The sequence below is a fragment of the Betta splendens genome, chromosome 24 (genome assembly GCF_900634795.4).
Source record: "Betta splendens chromosome 24, fBetSpl5.4, whole genome shotgun sequence".
In the NCBI taxonomy this organism is placed as follows: domain Eukaryota; kingdom Metazoa; phylum Chordata; class Actinopteri; order Anabantiformes; family Osphronemidae; genus Betta; species Betta splendens.
Genome location: NC_040901.2, coordinates 13,446,212 through 13,465,301, shown reverse-complemented (window position 1 = coordinate 13,465,301; position 19,090 = coordinate 13,446,212). Strand labels below are relative to the sequence as shown.

The following is a 19,090-nucleotide window of genomic DNA, read 5'->3' as shown; positions in this document are numbered from 1 at the left end:
ACACACACACACACACACACACACACACACACACAAAGCCAAGACTCCAATCAACCATTGACCCGACTCGTCTGCCGGTCGTCACTCCTCTGACATCAAGGACACAGCACACAGTTTATCCTGTGAGGGGGTGAAGCCGAGGCCCATGACCGGCGTCAGAGCCAGTTCCTCCTCTGAGACTCCGGGCGGAGGCGTGAAGCGAAAGCGCTGCAGGAGGGTGGTGAAGAAGATGAAGAGCTCCATCCTGGCCAGATTCTCCCCGAGACATTGCCTTTGACCTGCACCAGGGAGCAAAGCACTGTTTAGCTCGCTCACTGATGAGGAGTAAACACTAGCAAACGATCAAGTCCAAACCTGCAAAAAAAGGCATGAAGGCGTCGCGTTTGACGAACTTCCCGTCTTTGTCCAGGAAGTGAGCAGGATAGAAGCTGTGAGGCTTCTCCCACTCGCTCTCATCATAGAGGACAGATCCGAGGAGAGGAAACAACGTGGTCCCCTGTGGACAAACAAGAAGAAACGTTCCTTTGTACGATGGACGGTGGTGAAGCTAAGCTCTGGCTTCATTCTGACTCTAAACGTTTAGCTAAACGTTGAGCTCAACGTTTAGCTACTCTCGACTCCACTTCATTCCAAGCTGAACATCTGCTGTCAGGTCCACAGGCTGCTGGGCTTCTCTACTGATCAGTTGAAGGACAACATCTCAGCTTCTGATTGGCTGAACACACCTGAGGTAACGAGTAGCGAGACAGTGGTCTCTGTGGACAGAGATGACCTTTCTACCAGTTGAACGGTTCCTCTGACCTTGGAAATAGTGTGGCCCTGGAAGATGACGTCTCGGTTGGTTCTGTGAGGAAGCGACATGGGGACGATGTTGGCGAACCTCTGGACCTCGTGGATGACGGCGTCTGTGACGGGCATCATCCTTCTGTCCTCAGGCTGCACCTGACGACCCCCTATTACCTGTCTCACCTCATCTTGGACCTGGTCTGGGACACAAAACGTCTTGACGTTGTACTTGAATGTGTGCAGGATGTACGTATTCCTTTTCTGATCTTACCCTGAACTTGTGGGTATTTAGCCATAAGCAGAAGACCCCACATGAGTGTAGTTGCTGTTGTATCAGTTCCGGCAGAAAACAGCTGAGTAACTGTCATAAGTATGTTTTCATTGTGGAAGTGACTGTTGGAAATCTCAGCATCCTGTTTGGGAAAATGGGCAGTTATTCATTAAACGCTTAAAGCGGTTTGTGATGTGAGGTTTTACCTCCAGAGTTTGCTTTTTGACCAGTAAGGCGTCCACCAGGCTTCGGCACATATTCGGTTGGAGGCTCTCCTCCAAACCAGTGACCAGCTGTAAAACCATTTCTTTGGTGCTGTCAGTCACTCTGAGGAACTCTTGATTTTTGGGAAACCATTTTCCGATCCCGAACAAGTTGAAAATCTGATAAACAACGAGCATTTTGCTGGATTTAAAATCAACTTAGACTTTGAATGAAGTGAAAAAGTCCTGCATTTCAAATGTAAATGGCACCTGTGATGACAGTCCCCCCAACAGTTCATGGGCTTTCAATATATGATGAATTAAAGACGTGAATGTTGGATCATCGTATTCAAATCTGTTGCCAAAGACCATGGAGCAGATGACGTTCGCGGCTGCACAGCAGAGAGGACGGCTCGTATCGAAGACTTCACCTGAGACGAGGAGAGGTATAAATACCTGAGGTCCTGTTCTGTTCTGTAAAGACTCACGTTGCTCCTCACCCACCTTTAAACTTCTTGATCTCTTCAACGAGGTGGTGACTTTCCTCAATGATTTTCTCCCCACACACCTTCTTTCCCATCCCAAAGTCTTTCAAGTTTCTTATGACAAAGCGTCTCGTCTCTTTCCAGGAGTCTCCGTTGGCCCAGACGACACCTGATGTCAAGCAGATCACATTATGTGATTTTGTGCCTATGCTGTCTTCATTTGCATCTAAGTGGAACGTCAACGTCTCATCTCTCACATCTCTCTGTAGATTTCCCTTCTGCGCTTTGGCAGTAGAGCTACAACTACAACTACTGGACTGCCTCAATCTACAACAGCATTGTTGATGTTCACACATTTCATACATCCAGTATCTTGGATCTGGTTATTACAAATCCTTTGTGCGTAGCAACGTTTGGGAGTGTCTGACCACAAGGCCGTCGGTGGAGATTCTCAGTCAGATTCATCCAGGTGGAATAGTCTGAAGGTTGAGTCACGTCTGTCAGGGCGTTGTAGCTGACGGACCCACATGCACAGCTTGAAGATGGTAAAAGAGAGTTTATTCCGAAAACACAGAGTCCAGGTCAGGCAGGATCCTACACAGGTGGTCAATACGTAGCAGTACAAAGGAGCCGGCAGAATCGATGTCGGGGACAGGCAAGGTTCGTTATCAAGGCTCAGGATTCCAGTACTGTTCCGTCAGAGGCAGGGTCGTCGTCAGGTAAGCAAACACTGTCGTTAACGGACAGGATCAGAGGCCAAGGCGTACACAACAGACAAGGGCTAGACAGGATCGGCATCGGTGGCCAAAAACAAGGTTCACGATAACAAGGCTGGACCAGGATTCAGAACGCTGGAATGTGGTGAATGTCACGCAACAATCTGGCAACATACTGGGGTGAGAGGTGGTGCTTAAATACAAGGTGACTGATTACTGATGAAGTGCAGGTGTGGATAATGACCGTAGAAGCAGGGAACAGCTGTGACATGGGGTAAACAGGACGTCCTTTCAAAATAGTAGGGGAAGTGAAACCAAGACGTGAAAATGTCAATTGGATTTCTTCTTTTCAGTAGAATCGACCACAAGGTTGTTTCGATAGAGCTTTTACTCCTCCCACAGAAGCAAAAAAAGCAAAACGGCCAATATGCTACAGAAATTTGAAAAAGAGCAACCCAGACACTCTGAGCAAAGATCTTCAGGATCTCTCCTCTGTTGTGTGGTCGTCAGTCATTGGGTCAATTGACTTTTACAACCAATCCCTGAGCGGCCTCCTTGACTTCCATAATAGAGCGCTCTGCTTCTCACGTTCACAATACTCACTCTACCTACATGTATAGTGTTGTACTGTGCCAACACAACTTGTCTTTTTATTCTGTCACTACATTCTCTACTTCGTACTGTGCTCTTGGCTGTTGTGTGAAGCAATTTCCCCACTGTGGGACTATTAAAGCTTTTTCTTATCTTATCTTATCTTATCTTATCTTATCTTATCTTATCTTATCTTATCTTATCTTATCTTATCTTATCTTATCTTATCTTATCTTATCTTATCTTATCCCATTGTCAACAACCATTATCAACCGCAGGGTTAAAATAGACTTTCATTTGACGTCTGAGGCTCATATCAAACATCTGTGAGACGTCTTATTTTCACCTCAAAAACATTGCAAAACTGCGCTGTGCTCATGTTTGTAGATGCAGAAAAGTCAATGTGTTTGTCTCCTTCAGTCTGGATTGCAGAAATAAAAGCTGCAGTACATTCAAAAATCGCTGCTAGGGGGCGTAAACACAACCATATTACACCCATTCCTAAATCTCTCCACCGGCTTCCTGTTTCATTCAGAGTTAATTACACGCTTGCTCTTCTTACCCACTAGTGCATTCATGTGAATGCCCTCCCTGCCTCAACAAACTCATTACTTCATATAAATCCACACGGAAGTTACGTTCTGTCAGCACATCTGTTGAATCCTCTAAAGACCAAGCTTCCTCTATGGGAGACTGGGCTCTTCTGCTTAGATGCACCTACTGTAGGTTGTGGAATGCTCCCAGAGTACCTGAGAATGCCACCAACCGTTTAAACCATGTCTTAAAACTTATGTAATGATCAGAGCTCTGGGGTCTAATAAACTGTAGGACTTTGAGATTTGTTAAAAGGAGACCAGAGCCTTTGCCTTTGTCTGGTAGAGTGAACCAAGATGGATCAGAAGATTTCAAAGGCTTTGTAAAGCAACAGCTTCACTCTTGTAAGCCAGGGTTAATGCTGCTGACGACGTTTTGGATGTTTTACCAATAACTGCTGCAGATGAAAAGAGATATGAAGCGGTTAAAGTGGCTTTTGATCAACATTTTGTGGAAAGGCACAATATAATAATTGAAAGAGCACAGTTCAATTGCAGATGACATGATGCGCAGATTCATTGTTGACATCTGTGCATAAACCTGCAGAAAATCGTGGTTTTGGAGTGCTTAAAGATGAACTAATGAGGAACAGAATAAACGACAAAAACTGTTGGAACAATTGCAAATGGACTCAATAGTTAATGCTCACAGAGGGTGAGACAGAGTGAAACAGTGAAGAAGCAACAAACAATATTACACAGCATCACACGGATGCCATGCTGACAAATAATAATAAGAAAATAAAGAAACAGACGTGGCAAAGAGAGGCCAGAGACGCACTCACTGATTTACAGTTAGAGCTGTCAAAGAAGTGTTTGCAAAGCATTGGAGTGCAAAGACTGTTAATGATAATGGGCCACAGTATTCTCCAGTGTGGTTCAGACAGTTTGCATGAGTGTCACCATGTCCACATCACCTGTGAACATTCAGTGAACATTCAGGGAATGAACATTCTGAGAGTGGACTGTTATAAGTACCTGGGTGTTCACCTTAACAACAAACTAGACTGGACGAACAACACAGACGCACTGTACAGGAAGGGTCAGAGCAGACTCTACCTACTAAGAAGGCTGAGGTCGTTTGGACTGAAGGGGACACTCCTGAGGACTCTCTTTGACTCTGTGGTGGCGTCAGCCGTCCTGTACAGTGTGGTCTGCTGGAGCAGCAGCATCACAGAGAGGGAGAGGAAGAAGCTGGATAAGGTCATTAAGTCCAGCTCTGTCCTGGGCTGCACTCTGGAGTCAGTGAGGGAGGTGGGAAACAGAAGGGATCTGGCAAAATTCAAATCCATGCTGGACCACGAGTCTCACCCACTGCAGGACACACTGTCTGCCCTGGAGAGCAGATGCAGTGATTCTGATCCACCCTCGCTGTGGGAACGAGAGATTCCGCAGGTCTTTTCCTTCCTGCTGCTGTCAGACTTTATAATGAACAATTATAACATGGTGCACATTTCTACCACACACACGCTACATCTCCAGAGCAATTGCACCAGACACTTTAATATCTCACTCCCTTTGTTTGGTGCAGTCACCTTACCTCATTGTGTACATAATGTTGATAACCTGTGGAGTTCTAAGCTGTAATTTCTAAATTCTTATAATTATTGTGTTTTTATTATTATGCTATTTCTTCTGTATCTATGTCTATATGTCTTTGTGCTGTTGCAACATAGTAATTTCCCCATTGCGGGACAATAAAGTATTCTATCTAAAGGTATTCTATCTATTACGTCCAGGTCAACGGGGAGGCAGAGCATGCAGTCCACACCATAAGGACCTGTGGAGTGTAGTTGAATTCAGTAGTTCATCTTTGGTATTATATATTATACTGTATATATCCTATTATTATATTAAAGCATAATAGCTGTGCTTTTCTGTGTCTGCTGCAGGTAAGAACAGCTCAGTCACAGGTCACAGTGACTGTTCTACAACCTTTGTATTTTGGCAGAATCGTTGTCGTTTCTGAGACAGACTCCAGGAAACGCGTTTGCTCTTGACTAAACACTTATGACTGACCACTGATATTGGGCCAAGGGTTAGAATGAACCCAGGTGTCGAGCTGCTGTAGTTGGAGGGTCTGTAAACGCATGCCTCAGCGTGAGAGGGGCACGGATCGGTGGATGATCGGTATCTGGGACCATGGGGTTCTGGAGCCGACACGCTTCTCCTGCAGGAGACCAGGTTCTCTCTACACTGCTCGTTTCCTCTCTCTCCCTGTTAATAATAATGTACAATAAATCTAAAAGTGTTTGTGCAAACGTTAAAGCGTTTGAGTGGTGGTTTGAGTTTGTCTGTTTCAGTCTAGCACTAAACTACAGGAGAAAGACAAAGAGCACAGCAGAGTGCTGGCGTATAGAGTCACACTGATGGAGCATGGGTTCTGTCCAGCTCAGCTGCTGAAGGGGAGAAACCTGCGCGCTGCCCTGCCTCAAACAAGGACTAAACTCAAACCGGCGTTTCACAGGAAGGAAGAATACGGAAAGAGTCAGCAAGAAAGACACCACAGCCGAAGACAGCGTTCTAGAGCACTCCAGAACGGGAAATGGGTCAGAAAGTGTGGAGTAGCACTGGGAGACAGACGGGTCATCACCCAGATCATACGTGGTACAGACTGAGAGGAGATCAGTCATCTACGACTCAGTTATGAGATCTGTAAACCTCCTGACAGGATGGAGGTGGAATGAGAATGTTGTCGTACATTGTGGTTAATGTTTCAGTTCTAAGTGTTTACAAAAGAGAGTTATGTTGGAAATAAGTAACTGTGTAAATGTTAGAGACAATAACACAAATATTGTTTTTTTAGAAATATAAAAGCAGGTAAAAGCAGGAGGTGTAGGAGTGGGACTCCTTGTCCCTTTGGCTCCGTGGCAGCATTGTTGTGAGCGACTTCAGAGTAAAGATGGTTTGTTTTATTTCTACTCACCATTTCCTTTAGTAAATTCATGCAATAATCGAATTTTCTCTCTTTCTCCAAACTCTTCAGCGTGGTTGACAAACGCCTCCTTCACCGTCTTGTATCCAGCCAGAACCACCACCTTCTTGGGTCCCAGGTAGACAGTGAAGACGGAGCCGTACTTCTTGGAGAGCTGGAGCAGAGGTGGGATGACATTACACCATATACACCCCAGTAAAACTCAAACATGGCCACAGACCAGAACCCAGTAACGACCGCTGCCACCTCCTCACCTCCACCAATGAAAAGTACATTCTACCGAGGTCCAGTTGCAGCAGGTTCCCCAGCAGAGGAAGGGGTCTGGGTCCTGGAGGCTCCTTCCTGTCTTTCTGCAAGCTGAAGAAGGTGGAAGACATGATGTAGGTGACAAGCAGGACTGCTACAGCCCCCAAGAAGGAGACAGAGCTGGAGGCGAGGACCAGGGCGTCCACTAGACCCATGGTTCAGTCCCTTCAGGCTGAGGCTGAGCTGTGGGGTCTGCAGCACTTCAACACGTGGCGTCCGAGAGGATGGAGAATCACCCACAAGCGCAGCCTGGCGTCTGCGTTGTGCGCTATGTTCAGGAGTTGCGGCTCACGCACGTGCACGCGCACGCTGAAAGGACTTGAACTCAGGCGTCAACGTGGCATTTAGTGAAAACTCAGGCTTCAAACCTAAAAAAAAACACGAAAAACGGGCCAAGTCTGACGTCACCGCTGCCAACGCTGCTTCTCCGCGTTCTTCTCGCTTCTTCCCTCCTTTTATTTGTCTCACCTTTCTTTCTGCTTCGAACGGTTTGTTTTCGCCGCTCTCACACCCGGTGTCGTTCCCGTTATGTTCAGGTTTCTGTTCCATTATTTTTCGGTTCCTTCTCTAATCCTTTAAACGGTGACAGGTGTCGTGCCAAAAAGCGACCGTCTGCCAGAAATCGATGTCCGCACGCGGGAGCGCGCGCCGCCTCGTTCAGGCGTTCATCTCAGTTTGTGTAGAACTACAGCTGCTTATGTCGGTTTCAAACGGCCATAACTTGTCAATATGATCCGCTACACGTTTTCTAGTGAGGCCACGTATTTTAGTGTAAACGACCGAAATAATCATCGCAATTAACTGCGATCGATGACTGTTTAACTCTATGACATGACTCTAGGACTCAGATCTACGACTCATTATTGCTGCGACATGTTTGTTTTTCCACATTAACTGTAGTTTGATTAAGTTTAAATGACAAAAATAAGCTTCTGAATGAAAGATATAGGCTTTAATCCCTTTTTGGAGAGCATCCTGCTGCTTCTACTGGCCTCAAACAAACAGGGGTCATGTGAACTTAAATCTGTGAATATAAACAGATTAAAAAAATTATATATATATAAGAACTCCATAAACTCAAAGTGAGGCAGAAAAATAGCTTATGATCAAAAGATATGGTCCGAATGCAAAATCAGGCCATACTCTGTTATTCATCTCCAGTTACTGTGTGTATGAGTTGACAAATAAAACACTGTGTTCCTTGAATTTTGACTACAAATATAACTACAAGTTTATTTAATCAAACAATCCACAGCACACTTAGTTCTGGGCGTCCTCAGTTGAATAAATAAGGTCAAAGGAAATATTTGATTCAGGTTTAAACTATTACAGATTCTGTCTGGTTGGTTGTTTCCTTTCCAGTCACACCAGCCTCATGTAGCTCTTACCTTACGGAACTACAGCTAATTTTAACCAGTCTTCCTCTTAAACCTATGCACTGAATGGACACGAAGGCGCTTTAGTTTCTGCTTCCTGCTCTGGTCTTGTCATGATCAATCATCATTTTCAATTTTTGTTTAATATCAGCGTAATTGAAAGCACTCATGTTTGATTCACGATAAAACATAAAACAATGGTCTCAGTCACAAGAGACTTAGAAAATCACTTCACTGCATTTTTGTCTAAAGAAGTTGTGCAGAAACAGAATATTTCAGGCTTTGTACTGTAAAGCATTTACTTGTGTTGATTATTATATTTACACATTTATTTGCACGGAAACCCTGATTTGTAAATATGCCTTTTATTGACTTTTGCATGTGAAACTCCTCATGTCCTGTGACCTCTGACCTTGATCCTTGTACTTCTCACAGTACTGAGACTACGCACAGCTTATGGGCTGAAGGAACAAAGCTAAGGCCCACGTGTGGCGTCAGATCCAGTTCTTCCTCTGACACTCCAGGTGGAGGAGTGAAACGAAAGCGCTGCAGGAGGGTGGTGAAGAAGATGAACAGCTCCATTTTGGCCAGATTCTCTCCGATACAAACCCGTCGACCTGCAGCACACAACAGTAAGTAGCTTTGTGGTCGTCCAGAGAAAAAAACAACAACAAGGTGCTCACAGACCTGCAGAAAAAGGCATGAAGGCGTCTGGCTTGACAAAGTTTCCGTCTCTGTCCAGGAAATGAGCCGGGTAGAAGCTGTGGGGGTTCTCCCACTCGCTCTCATCGTGTAGCACAGATCCGAGGAGAGGAAACACCGTGGTTCCCTGCAGACAGCATGGACACTGACGAGGTTATCCCTGAGACTGAGCTCATTCTAGTTTGGTGGAGGCAGGTGAACCACCTGAACCTGGTTAGTTAAAGGGAGTCTGCATTGCCTCAGTGCTGCTCAGTCATTGTGCTGTTGTGTTCTGTAAGGGCTAGAAAGTTACGAGCCTTATGATGATCTGGTTGTGACCATATTAATAAAGTGAACTGAACCGACTCCACAGTAGTTGGTAGTAGTAGTTTATCCAGTCTGACCTTTTCAATGAAGTAACCCTGGAAGGTGACGTCTCGGCTCGTTTTGTGAGGAAGAGCCAGCGGAACCACGTTGGCCAGTCTCTGGATCTCATGAAGGACAGCGTTGGTGAAGGGAAGCTTCTTCCTGTCCTCGAGCTGCACCTCATGACCTCCTATGACCCTCAGTAGCTCCTCCCGAACCTGGTCTGGAAGATAAACAGTTTGAATTCATGTCCTGCAGGTGTCTGTGGTTCCTCTTCTAAGCACGTTTGAAAGCGTCTTACCCTGGATCTTTGGATATTTGGCCATTAGCAGCAGACTCCATCTGAGTGTAGATGATGTTGAATCAGTTCCACCAGCAAACAGCTGGATAACTGTCATCATAAGGTTTTCACTGTGGAAGTGACTGTTGGTAATCCCTGATTCCTGCAGGTAGAAACCGTCAGTTATTGGTAAGAGCTGTGAGGGCTTGGTGTGCGTTTTGCTAATGTTTGTGTCTGAGAGCTTAGTTTGTGATCTAAGACTCCCCAACCTCCAGATGTTGCTTCTGGACCAGAAAGGCATCTACAAAACCTCTGCACTTCTGTGGGTTGAGCGTCTCCTTCAAATGACAGAACAACTCTGAGTTGAATGTCATGATGGCAGAAAACACTTTGAAGAATTCTTTGGTGTTGGGAAACCATTTGCCAATCGATGGAAACAGGCTGTAGACCTGACAAAGCATATGAAGGGTAGCATTAAAAGGTTATATTACAGTAGCTAAATAGCTGTTGACTATCAATAACTAGTTGTACACAGTGAGCCGTCACAGTGATATGAACCTGTGCTGATGGCGTTGCCAACAGTTTATGGTATATCATCATTCGATCAACCAGGGGTGCAAACCTCGGATCATCGTATTCAAATCTGCTGCCATAGACCATGGAGCAGATAATATTAGCAACTGCAAAGCTCAAGGTTTGGGTTGTGTCAAATGCTTCACCTGAAACAAAAAAAAACATCCAACTCATAACTCAGTTCTGGTTGTAGAAACCTGCGAGCTACGATGAGGAACAGAAGTATTTGAGTTCTCCCACTTAGAAATCATGGAGGGGTTTGAAGTTCACATTGTAGGTGACTCTGAGAAACAATTTATTTGGGTTACACTGCAGAACATAAGTATTTCAACACCTGATGAATGGTAAGAATTCTGGCTCTCAGACCTGTTACTGAGCCTTGAAAAAGTCCACCTCTACTCCACTCATGAACCTAAATTAGTAGCACCTGTCTGTCTGAGCTCTACCTGTCCATCAGTCAGTCAGACACTAACCACTCCCATGGGCAAGACCAGAGAGCTGTCAAAAGACACCAGAGACAAAATTGTGGACCTCCACAAGGCTGGAAAGGGCTACAGGGCAAATGCCAAGCAGCTTGGTGAAAACGGATTACCTGTTGGAGCAATTGTTAGAAAATGGAAGAGGCCAAAGACAACGGTCAATCTCCTTCAGACTGGGGCCCATGCAAGATCTCACCTCGTGGGGCATCACTGATAATAAGAAAAGAAGAATCAGCCTACAACCACAAGGGAGGAGCTGATCAATGACTTAAGAGCTCGGGTGACAGTTGAAAGCTCACTGTCAGTAGAACACTACGCCGTCATGGTTTCAAATCACGCATGGCACAAAAGGTCCCCCTGCTCAAGGGATCACATGTCCAGGCCCATCTGAAGTTTGCCAAAGACCATCTAGATCAGGGGTGTCAAAGTGATGCTGACGAGGGCCGCTGTCCTGCTGGTTTTCCAGCTCTCGCTGTCCAGCTTTGACTGATTCCCATGACCAGGTGTTTTCAGTCTAGATGATCCAGAGGAGGCATGGGCGAAAGTCATGTGGTCAGATGAGACCAAAATAGAACTTTTTGGTCTAAATTTTACTTGTGTTTAGAGGAAAGAGAGGGATGAGTTGCTTCCCAAGAACACCCTTCCCTTCTGTGAAGCATGGGGGTGGCAACAACATGCTTTGGGGGTGCTTTTCTGCCAAGGGGACAGGACGTCTGCACTGTATTAAAAAAGGAGAGGATGAATGGGGCCATTTATTGTGAAATTCTGAACAACAACCTCATGCCCTCAGTCAGAGCACCGGGGATGGGTGGTGGCTGGATCTTCCAACATGACAACAACCTGAAGAACACAGGCAGGATAACCATGGAGTGGCTCCGTAAGAAGCATATCAAGGTTCTGGAGTGGCTTCGCCCGTCTCCAGACCTCCATATAATAAAACATGTCTGGAGGGAGCTTAAACTCTGCGTTGCTCAGCAGCAGCCCTGAAACCTGACTGATCTAAAGGAGATCTGTGTGGAGGAGTGGGCCAAAATCCTTGTTGCAGTGTGTGCAAATCTGGTCAAGAACTACAGGAATCGTTTGACCTCTGTAATTGTGAACAAAGGTTTCTGTACTAAATATCAAACTAATCATACTTATGTTCTGCAGTGAAAGATAAAAGAATAATTTAAAAATCATACAATGTGATTTTCTGAAATTTTCTTTTTTATTCCGTCTCCCAGAGTGAGAATTCACCTACTGTACAACGTGAATTTCAAACCCCTCCATGATTTCTAAGTGGGAGAACTTGCAAAATCGCAAGGTTTTCAAATACTTCTGTTCCTCACTGTGTGGATCCACCAAACACGTCACCCACCTTTAAACTTCTCGATCTCTCCAACGAGGTGGTGACTTTCCTCGATGATTTTCTCCCCACACACCTTCTTTCCCATCCCAAAGTCTTTCAAGCTTCTTATGACAAAGCGTCTCATCTCTTTCCAGGAGTCTCCGTTGGCCCAGACGACACCTGGTGTCAAGCAGAACCCCTTTAAATAGCTGAGGGTTGTAAACCAGGTCTGGTTCATGTGCAGTAGACAGTGGCATGATTTGACAACTCCTCACCATTTCCTTCAGTAAATTCATGCAATAATCGAATTTTCTCTCTTTCTCCAAACTCTTCAGCGTGGTTGACAAACGCCTCCTTCACCGTCTTGTATCCAGCCAGAACCACCACCTTCTTGGGTCCCAGGTAGACAGTGAAGACGGAGCCGTACTTCTTGGAGAGCTGGAGCAGAGGTGGGATGACATTACACCATATACACCACAGTAAAACTCAAACATGGCCACAGACCAGAACCCAGTAACGACCGCTGCCACCTCCTCACCTCCACCAATGAAAAGTACATTCTACCGAGGTCCAGTTGCGGCAGGTTCCCCAGCAGAGGAAGGGGTCTGGGTCCTGGAGGCTCCTTCCTGTCTTTCTGCAAGCTGAAGAAGGTGGAAGACATGATGTAGGTGACAAGCAGGACTGCTACAGCCCCCAAGAAGGAGACAGAGCTGGAGGCGAGGACCAGGGCGTCCACTAGACCCATGGTTCAGTCCCTTCAGGCTGAGGCTGAGCTGTGGGGTCTGCAGCACTTCAACACGTGGCGTCCGAGAGGATGGAGAATCACCCACAAGCGCAGCCTGGCGTCTGCGTTGTGCGCTATGTTCAGGAGTTGCGGCTCACGCACGTGCACGCGCACGTTGAAAGGACTTGAACTCAGGCGTCAACGTGGCATTTAGTGAAAAGTCAGGCTTCAGACCCCGAAGAACGGGACGACAACAAGCAGAGGCTGCCGTCACCGCTGCTTCTCCGCGCTCGTCTCGCTCCTCTGCCTCTTCACTCCCTTTTATGTGTCTCACTACCGCCACCTGGAGGATTGTTTATGGAATGGATCTATCTATCTATCTATCTATCTATCTATCTATCTATCTATCTATCTATCTATCTATCTATCTATCTATCTATCTATCTATCTATCTATCTATCTATCTATCTATCTATAAAATATATATTCTCAACTTTAGCCCCATCTACTCAAAGAAACAGAAACTGTTCCATGGCAGGGTTACTTCCTGTTTTGACTTTTATTTTAATTGGCCTCCAGTGTTCCTGCCTGCTGTGAGCCTTATATTCGATTGATTTCACCTGTTTCTGTAATCAGCAGGTGTATTTATTACCGTTCTGCCTCACTTTCAATGTGCTGTTGAGTCCTGTTTGACTGAGTAGTAATCTTCCCAAACTACTTAAAATCACAGACTAGGTTAGTTTTTAAATGCACTATGCTCACATAACCTAAGGAACTTACACATCAATGTGCTGTTGAGTCCTGTTTGACTGAGTAGTAATCTTCCCAAACTACTTAAAATCACAGACTAGGTTAGTTTTTAAATGCACTATGCTCACATAACCTAAGGAACTTACACATAGGTTTAGTTATTTTAATTAAACAATTATTTTATTCAATATTCAAGTTTTAAAATCACAGTGCGTTCAAAAACAATCCTAAAACCCCTTGGTTATTTCAATTAAACAATTATTTAATTCATTTTCAGAGCTAGAGACTTAATGCCTTGTCCGTGTTTTCGCATGCAAAAGGTTGAATTCGTCCCTGAAACGCAGCGTCCAACTCACAGACAGGTCTAAAAAACCTCTGCACCACCGAAGTCTTTTTTTTACTAGTTTACTTTGGTTCTGAACTCACATTTGCTTATTTTCGCTCTTGATGCTGAATGAACGGCCCAACTGTGCGAACAAACACGAGCAGAAAATGAAACCAATCAGCAGCGCTTCTGATGTGATTGACAGCGACATCAAAACATAAGGAACAGCAGTGTCAAAACTATTGTTTATTGGCTCCACGATGTCGTAGATCGTACAGAACCCAAAGCTATCGTAAAAATACGACAATTATCGTATGTCTGGCAACACTGAATCCAATGCTAATAACGCCTCGCGCCTCTGCTTCTTCGCTCCCTTTTATCCTGTCTTTTTTTTCTGCTACGAACGGTTCGTTTTCTCCGCTCTCACACGTTGCGCCGCCGCTACCGCCACCTGCTGGCGGAAACCTGCAACACCACATGTCACTCAGCTGCAGCGAGTGAGCTTCTGACGTCATTAATCACCAAAACACCGGTGGCGTGAGGTGAGGTTCGAGGCTGCTGAGGCCCTGACTTCTCCAGAGTCAGACTCACAGTGAAAGAACCTCAATGAGTATCTTTATGTTCACTGTGGGCAAAAACAATTACTTTAATTATAACAGATATTTTGTATATTTTATACAATATCCCGTGTTAGTGTAGTCCAGACGTTATTACAGGTTGAAACAGTACAGTCGGGTTGTGTCTCTTCAGGGGCTCCAGTCCGTTTGAAAGGAGCGAGTGTCTTCTGTCCCGTACTTTGAACCAATCCCTTAAGCTCCGGCGTTGGTCTTCCATCAGTTATGTGCTTTTGTTTTGAAAATGTCTTGAGACGGTTTATATAATTCTCCTCCATCTTGAGAGTTGGGAAGTAAGCTAACTAAGTTCGTTTGCTAACTTACTGGAACAGCGACAAAAAAAAACGGCAGCCAGGCACCTGTCGGCTTCCGTAGAGGCTACTTCCTGTGTTGCCTCATTTCGAGTTTTCTTTGCCCGTTTTGGCGCGATTAAGTAAGTAATTATGTCAAACAAACATCGTTAAACGCATTAATGAGCTTGTAGAAAGTGACGGTAAAGAAAAAATCTGCATTTTGTTGGTGACAATCTGTGACACAGGAAGCAATCGCTCCACGTATTAACCCGTGTAATGACGGCAGGAGAACGGGAGCTGGAGCCCTGGGCTGAGGCTCGGCTCATTCATGCCTCTTCTCGCGTTTCTCCCCATTTTAGCCCCGGAAATGCGCATATTCAGCGATTTTACTTGTGGAAATGTTGAAAGATGTGGAGGAAATACATTTATAAGACAGATCAGTTGACAGTTATTGATTCCTATTTTATGTTATTATGTATTCATATTATGTTGTTTTGTCAGGCAAGGTGAGGCCCCGTCTCCCCTGACCGCACGTCACTGCAAAACATAATGTTGGGAGGACAAAGATCAAACACAAAATCTATTGTCATAATACAAAGACTGAACAAAAACTAAGGCCACAGTATAGAGACAGAATAATGTAATGTGATTCCCGCTTATGTTCAGGTTTCTGTTGCCTCATTTTCTTTCCCGGTTCCTGCACTAATCCCTTAAACTGTGGCCAGATCATGTTTCTTCACTCTCTCACGGTCTTTCCTCTGCTCTGGACTTCTCTTGGTTCCATAGTTGGTCTGCACATTTCCTTCACTCTGTTGGTTGTCTTTCTCTCATTATTTTCTTAACATCCTCAAAAAAACTTAAACTCGTGTGATCCACTAAACTCCTCTGGTCCAAACAAGAAATCAGGCCATACTCTGTTATTCATCTTCAGTTACTGTGTGTATGAGTTGACATATAAAACACTGTGTTCCTTGAATTTTGACTGCAAATATAACTACAAGTTTATTTGATCAAACAATCCACAGCACACTTAGTTCTGGGCGTCCTCAGTTGAATAAATAAGGTCAAAGGAAATATTTGATTCAGGTTTAAACTATTACAGATTCTGTCTGGTTGGTTGTTTCCTTTCCAGTCACACCAGCCTCATGTAGCTCTTACCTTACGGAACTACAGCTAATTTTAACCGGTCTTCCTCTTAAACCTATGCACTGAATGGACACGAAGGCGCTTTAGTTTCTGCTTCCTGCTTTGGTCATGTCATGATCAATCATGTACAGCTGTTCCCTAAAAACCTACTTAGCAACTCCGCTTACATTTTTTTTTTCAATTTTTGTTTAATATCAGTGTAATTGACAGCAACTCATGTTTGATTCACGATAAAACATAAACAATGGTCTCAGTCACAAGAGACTTAGAGAAATCAATTCTCACAGAAATCACTGTGCACAGACAGACATATAGACAGAATATTTCAGGCTTTGTAAGTGTAAAGCATTTACTTGTGTGTATTATTATATTTACACATTTATTTGCATGGAAACAGTGATTTGTAAATATCCTTTTATTGACTTTTGCATGTGAAACTCCTTATGTCCTGTGACCTCTGACCTTGATCCTTGTACTTCTCACAGTACTGAGACTGCGCACAGCTTATGGGCTGAAGGATCAAAGCTAAGGCCCACGTGTGGCGTCAGATCCAGTTCTTCCTCTGACACTCCAGGTGGAGGAGTGAAACGAAAGCGCTGCAGGAGGGTGGTGAAGAAGATGAACAGCTCCATTTTGGCCAGATTCTCTCCGATACAAACCCGTCGACCTGCAGCACACAACAGTAAGTAGCTTTGTGGTCGTCCAGAGAAAAAAACAACAACAAGGTGCTCACAGACCTGCAGAAAAAGGCATGAAGGCGTCTGGCTTGACAAAGTTTCCGTCTCTGTCCAGGAAATGAGCCGGGTAGAAGCTGTGGGGGTTCTCCCACTCGCTCTCATCGTGTAGCACAGATCCGAGGAGAGGAAACACCGTGGTTCCCTGCAGACAGCATGGACACTGACGGGGTTATCCCTGAGACTGAGCTCATTCTAGTTTGGTGGAGGCAGGTGAACCACCTGAACCTGGTTAGTTAAAGGGAGTCTGCATTGCCTCAGTGCTGCTCAGTCATTGTGCTGTTGTGTTCTGTAAGGGCTAGAAAGTTACGAGCCTTATGATGATCTGGTTGTGACCATATTAATAAAGTGAACTGAACCGACTCCACAGTAGTTGGTAGTAGTAGTTTATCCAGTCTGACCTTTTCAATGAAGTAACCCTGGAAGGTGACGTCTCGGCTCGTTTTGTGAGGAAGAGCCAGCGGAACCACGTTGGCCAGTCTCTGGATCTCATGAAGGACAGCGTTGGTGAAGGGAAGCTTCTTCCTGTCCTCGAGCTGCACCTCATGACCTCCTATGACCCTCAGTAGCTCCTCCCGAACCTGGTCTGGAAGATAAACAGTTTGAATTCATGTCCTGCAGGTGTCTGTGGTTTCTCTTCTAAGCACGTTTGAAAGCGTCTTACCTTGGATCTTTGGATATTTGGCCATTAGCAGCAGACTCCATCTGAGTGTAGATGATGTTGAATCAGTTCCACCAGCAAACAGCTGGATAACTGTCATCATAAGGTTTTCACTGTGGAAGTGACTGTTGGTAATCCCTGATTCCTGCAGGTAGAAACCGTCAGTTATTGGCTGGTAAGAGCTGTGAGGGCTTGGTGTGCGTTTTGCTAATGTTTGTGTCTGAGAGCTTAGTTTGTGATCTAAGACTCCCCAACCTCCAGATGTTGCTTCTGGACCAGAAAGGCATCTACAAAACCTCTGCACTTCTGTGGGTTGAGCGTCTCCTTCAAATGACAGAACAACTCTGAGTTGAATGTCATGATGGCAGAAAACACTTTGAAGAATTCTTTGGTGTTGGGAAACCATTTGCCAATTGATGGACACAGGCTGTAGACCTGACAAAGCATATGAAGGGTAGCATTAAAGGTTATATTTCAGTGGCCTCGCAGCTGTTGACTATCAATAACTAGTTGTACATAGTGAGCTGTCAGTGATATGAACCTGTGCTGATGACGTTGCCAACAGGTTATGGTATATCATCATTCGATCAACCAGGGATGCAAACTCTGGATCATCGTATTCAAATCTGCTGCCATAGACCATGGAGCAGATAATATTAGCAACTGCAAAGCTCAAGGTTTGGGTTGTGTCAAATGCTTCACCTGAAACTGAAAAAAATCCAACTCACTTCTGGTCGTAGAAACCTGCGAGCTATGGATCCACCAAACACGTCACCCACCTTTAAACTTCTCGATCTCTCCAACAAGGTGGTGACTTTCCTCGATGATTTTGTCCTCACACAAACTCTTTCCCATCCCAAAATCTTTCAAGCTTCTTATGACAAAGCGTCTCATCTCTTTCCAGGAGTCTCCGTTGGCCCAGACGACACCTGATGTCAAGCAGAACCCCTTTAAATAGCTGAGGGTTGTAAACCAGGTCTGGTTCATGTGCAGTAGACAGTGGCATGATTTGACGACTCCTCACCATTTCCTTTATTAAATTCATGCAATAATCGAATTTTCTGTCTTTCTCCAAACTCTTCAGCGTGGTTGACAAACGCCTCCTTCACCGTCTTGTATCCAGCCAGAACCACCACCTTCTTGGGTCCCAGGTAGACAGTGAAGACGGAGCCGTACTTCTTGGAGAGCTGGAGCAGAGGTGGGATGACATTACACCATATACACCACAGTAAAACTCAAACATGGCCACAGACCAGAACCCAGTAACGACCGCTGCCACCTCCTCACCTCCACCAATGAAAAGTACATTCTACCGAGGTCCAGTTGCGGCAGGTTCCCCAGCAAAGGAAGGGGTCTGGGTCCTGGAGGCTCCTTCCTGTCTTTCTTCAAGCTGAAGAAGGTGGAAGACATGATGTAGGTGACAAGCAGGACTGCTACAGCCCCCAAGAAGGAGACAGAGCTGGAGGCGAGGACCAGGGCGTCCACTAGACCCATGGTTCAGTCAGTTTGTTCATACTGTACGCTGCAAAGACTGGAGGCTCTGAGGTTCTGTCTATAGCACCTAAACAAATAGTGTCCAACGGGCAGGACAAGGGTCACAAATTAACCACAAGCTCAGCCTGGCGTCTGCTTTGCTTTCTGAGTTTCAGTCAAAAAGTAGTGTAAATCAATGAGGAAGCTGGAAGCAATTTTTGGAGACTGATTGATTAATTGGTGATCGCTCAAAAACGTACTGTATACGCTACATATACGCAGCTATGAGACATACCTGGACAGCAGAGGTTTGTCAGTCTGTGTTAAATGTTGTTAAAGGAGGGAGAAATGTCAGAACAGGCAACTGCTCTGTCTTTGTGTTCTACACTTCTTGGAAGAATA

At 45.1% G+C, this 19,090-nt stretch overlaps 2 protein-coding genes and 1 long non-coding RNA gene across 7 annotated transcripts; 1 reads left to right on the top strand and 2 right to left on the bottom strand.

Annotated features, from left to right (window-relative positions):
• Positions 1 to 36: 36 nt before the first annotated feature.
• LOC114849233 (cytochrome P450 2K1-like) lies at positions 37 to 13,368 on the bottom strand. 3 transcript variants are annotated; one of them, XM_041069444.2, is made up of 15 exons: positions 12,507 to 13,368; positions 12,244 to 12,406; positions 11,999 to 12,148; positions 10,148 to 10,308; positions 9,859 to 10,038; positions 9,528 to 9,532; positions 6,835 to 7,006; positions 6,572 to 6,734; positions 1,765 to 1,914; positions 1,531 to 1,691; positions 1,264 to 1,440; positions 1,058 to 1,199; positions 802 to 986; positions 355 to 496; positions 37 to 278 (listed from the first exon to the last, which is right to left on the bottom strand). In XM_041069444.2, exons 1-15 carry the CDS (start codon positions 12,711 to 12,713, stop codon positions 82 to 84), a joined length of 2,355 nt encoding a protein of 784 aa, XP_040925378.1. In that variant the 5' UTR covers positions 12,714 to 13,368; the 3' UTR covers positions 37 to 81. The 3 variants fall into 3 exon arrangements, with proteins under 3 accessions (XP_040925378.1, XP_055362493.1, XP_028996276.1); XM_055506518.1 differs by lacking the exons at positions 9,528 to 9,532; positions 9,859 to 10,038; positions 10,148 to 10,308; ... (1 more) ...; positions 12,244 to 12,406; positions 12,507 to 13,368 and adding an exon at positions 7,355 to 7,533 and having other exon boundaries at positions 6,835 to 7,254; XM_029140443.3 differs by lacking the exons at positions 37 to 278; positions 355 to 496; positions 802 to 986; ... (4 more) ...; positions 6,572 to 6,734; positions 6,835 to 7,006 and adding exons at positions 8,609 to 8,879; positions 8,950 to 9,091; positions 9,611 to 9,752 and having other exon boundaries at positions 9,348 to 9,532; positions 12,507 to 13,340.
• LOC114849242 (uncharacterized) lies at positions 8,754 to 18,437 on the top strand. The gene is made up of 6 exons (XR_003784588.3): positions 8,754 to 8,894; positions 12,124 to 12,195; positions 12,304 to 12,417; positions 16,306 to 16,502; positions 18,120 to 18,191; positions 18,300 to 18,437. It is a non-coding gene; the product is annotated as an uncharacterized LOC114849242 (long non-coding RNA).
• On the bottom strand, positions 15,607 to 18,709 carry LOC114849232 (cytochrome P450 2K1-like). 3 transcript variants are annotated; one of them, XM_029140437.2, is made up of 9 exons: positions 18,503 to 18,709; positions 18,240 to 18,402; positions 17,995 to 18,144; positions 17,757 to 17,923; positions 17,471 to 17,650; positions 17,219 to 17,360; positions 16,956 to 17,140; positions 16,558 to 16,699; positions 15,607 to 16,487 (listed from the first exon to the last, which is right to left on the bottom strand). In XM_029140437.2, the coding sequence occupies exons 1-9, from the start codon at positions 18,707 to 18,709 to the stop codon at positions 16,300 to 16,302; spliced, it is 1,524 nt and encodes a 507-aa protein (XP_028996270.1). In that variant the 3' UTR covers positions 15,607 to 16,299. The 3 variants fall into 3 exon arrangements, with proteins under 3 accessions (XP_028996270.1, XP_028996272.1, XP_028996273.1); XM_029140439.2 differs by having other exon boundaries at positions 17,757 to 17,917; XM_029140440.2 differs by lacking the exons at positions 15,607 to 16,487; positions 16,558 to 16,699 and adding an exon at positions 16,706 to 16,852.
• Between the last annotated feature and the right edge of the window lie 381 nt (positions 18,710 to 19,090).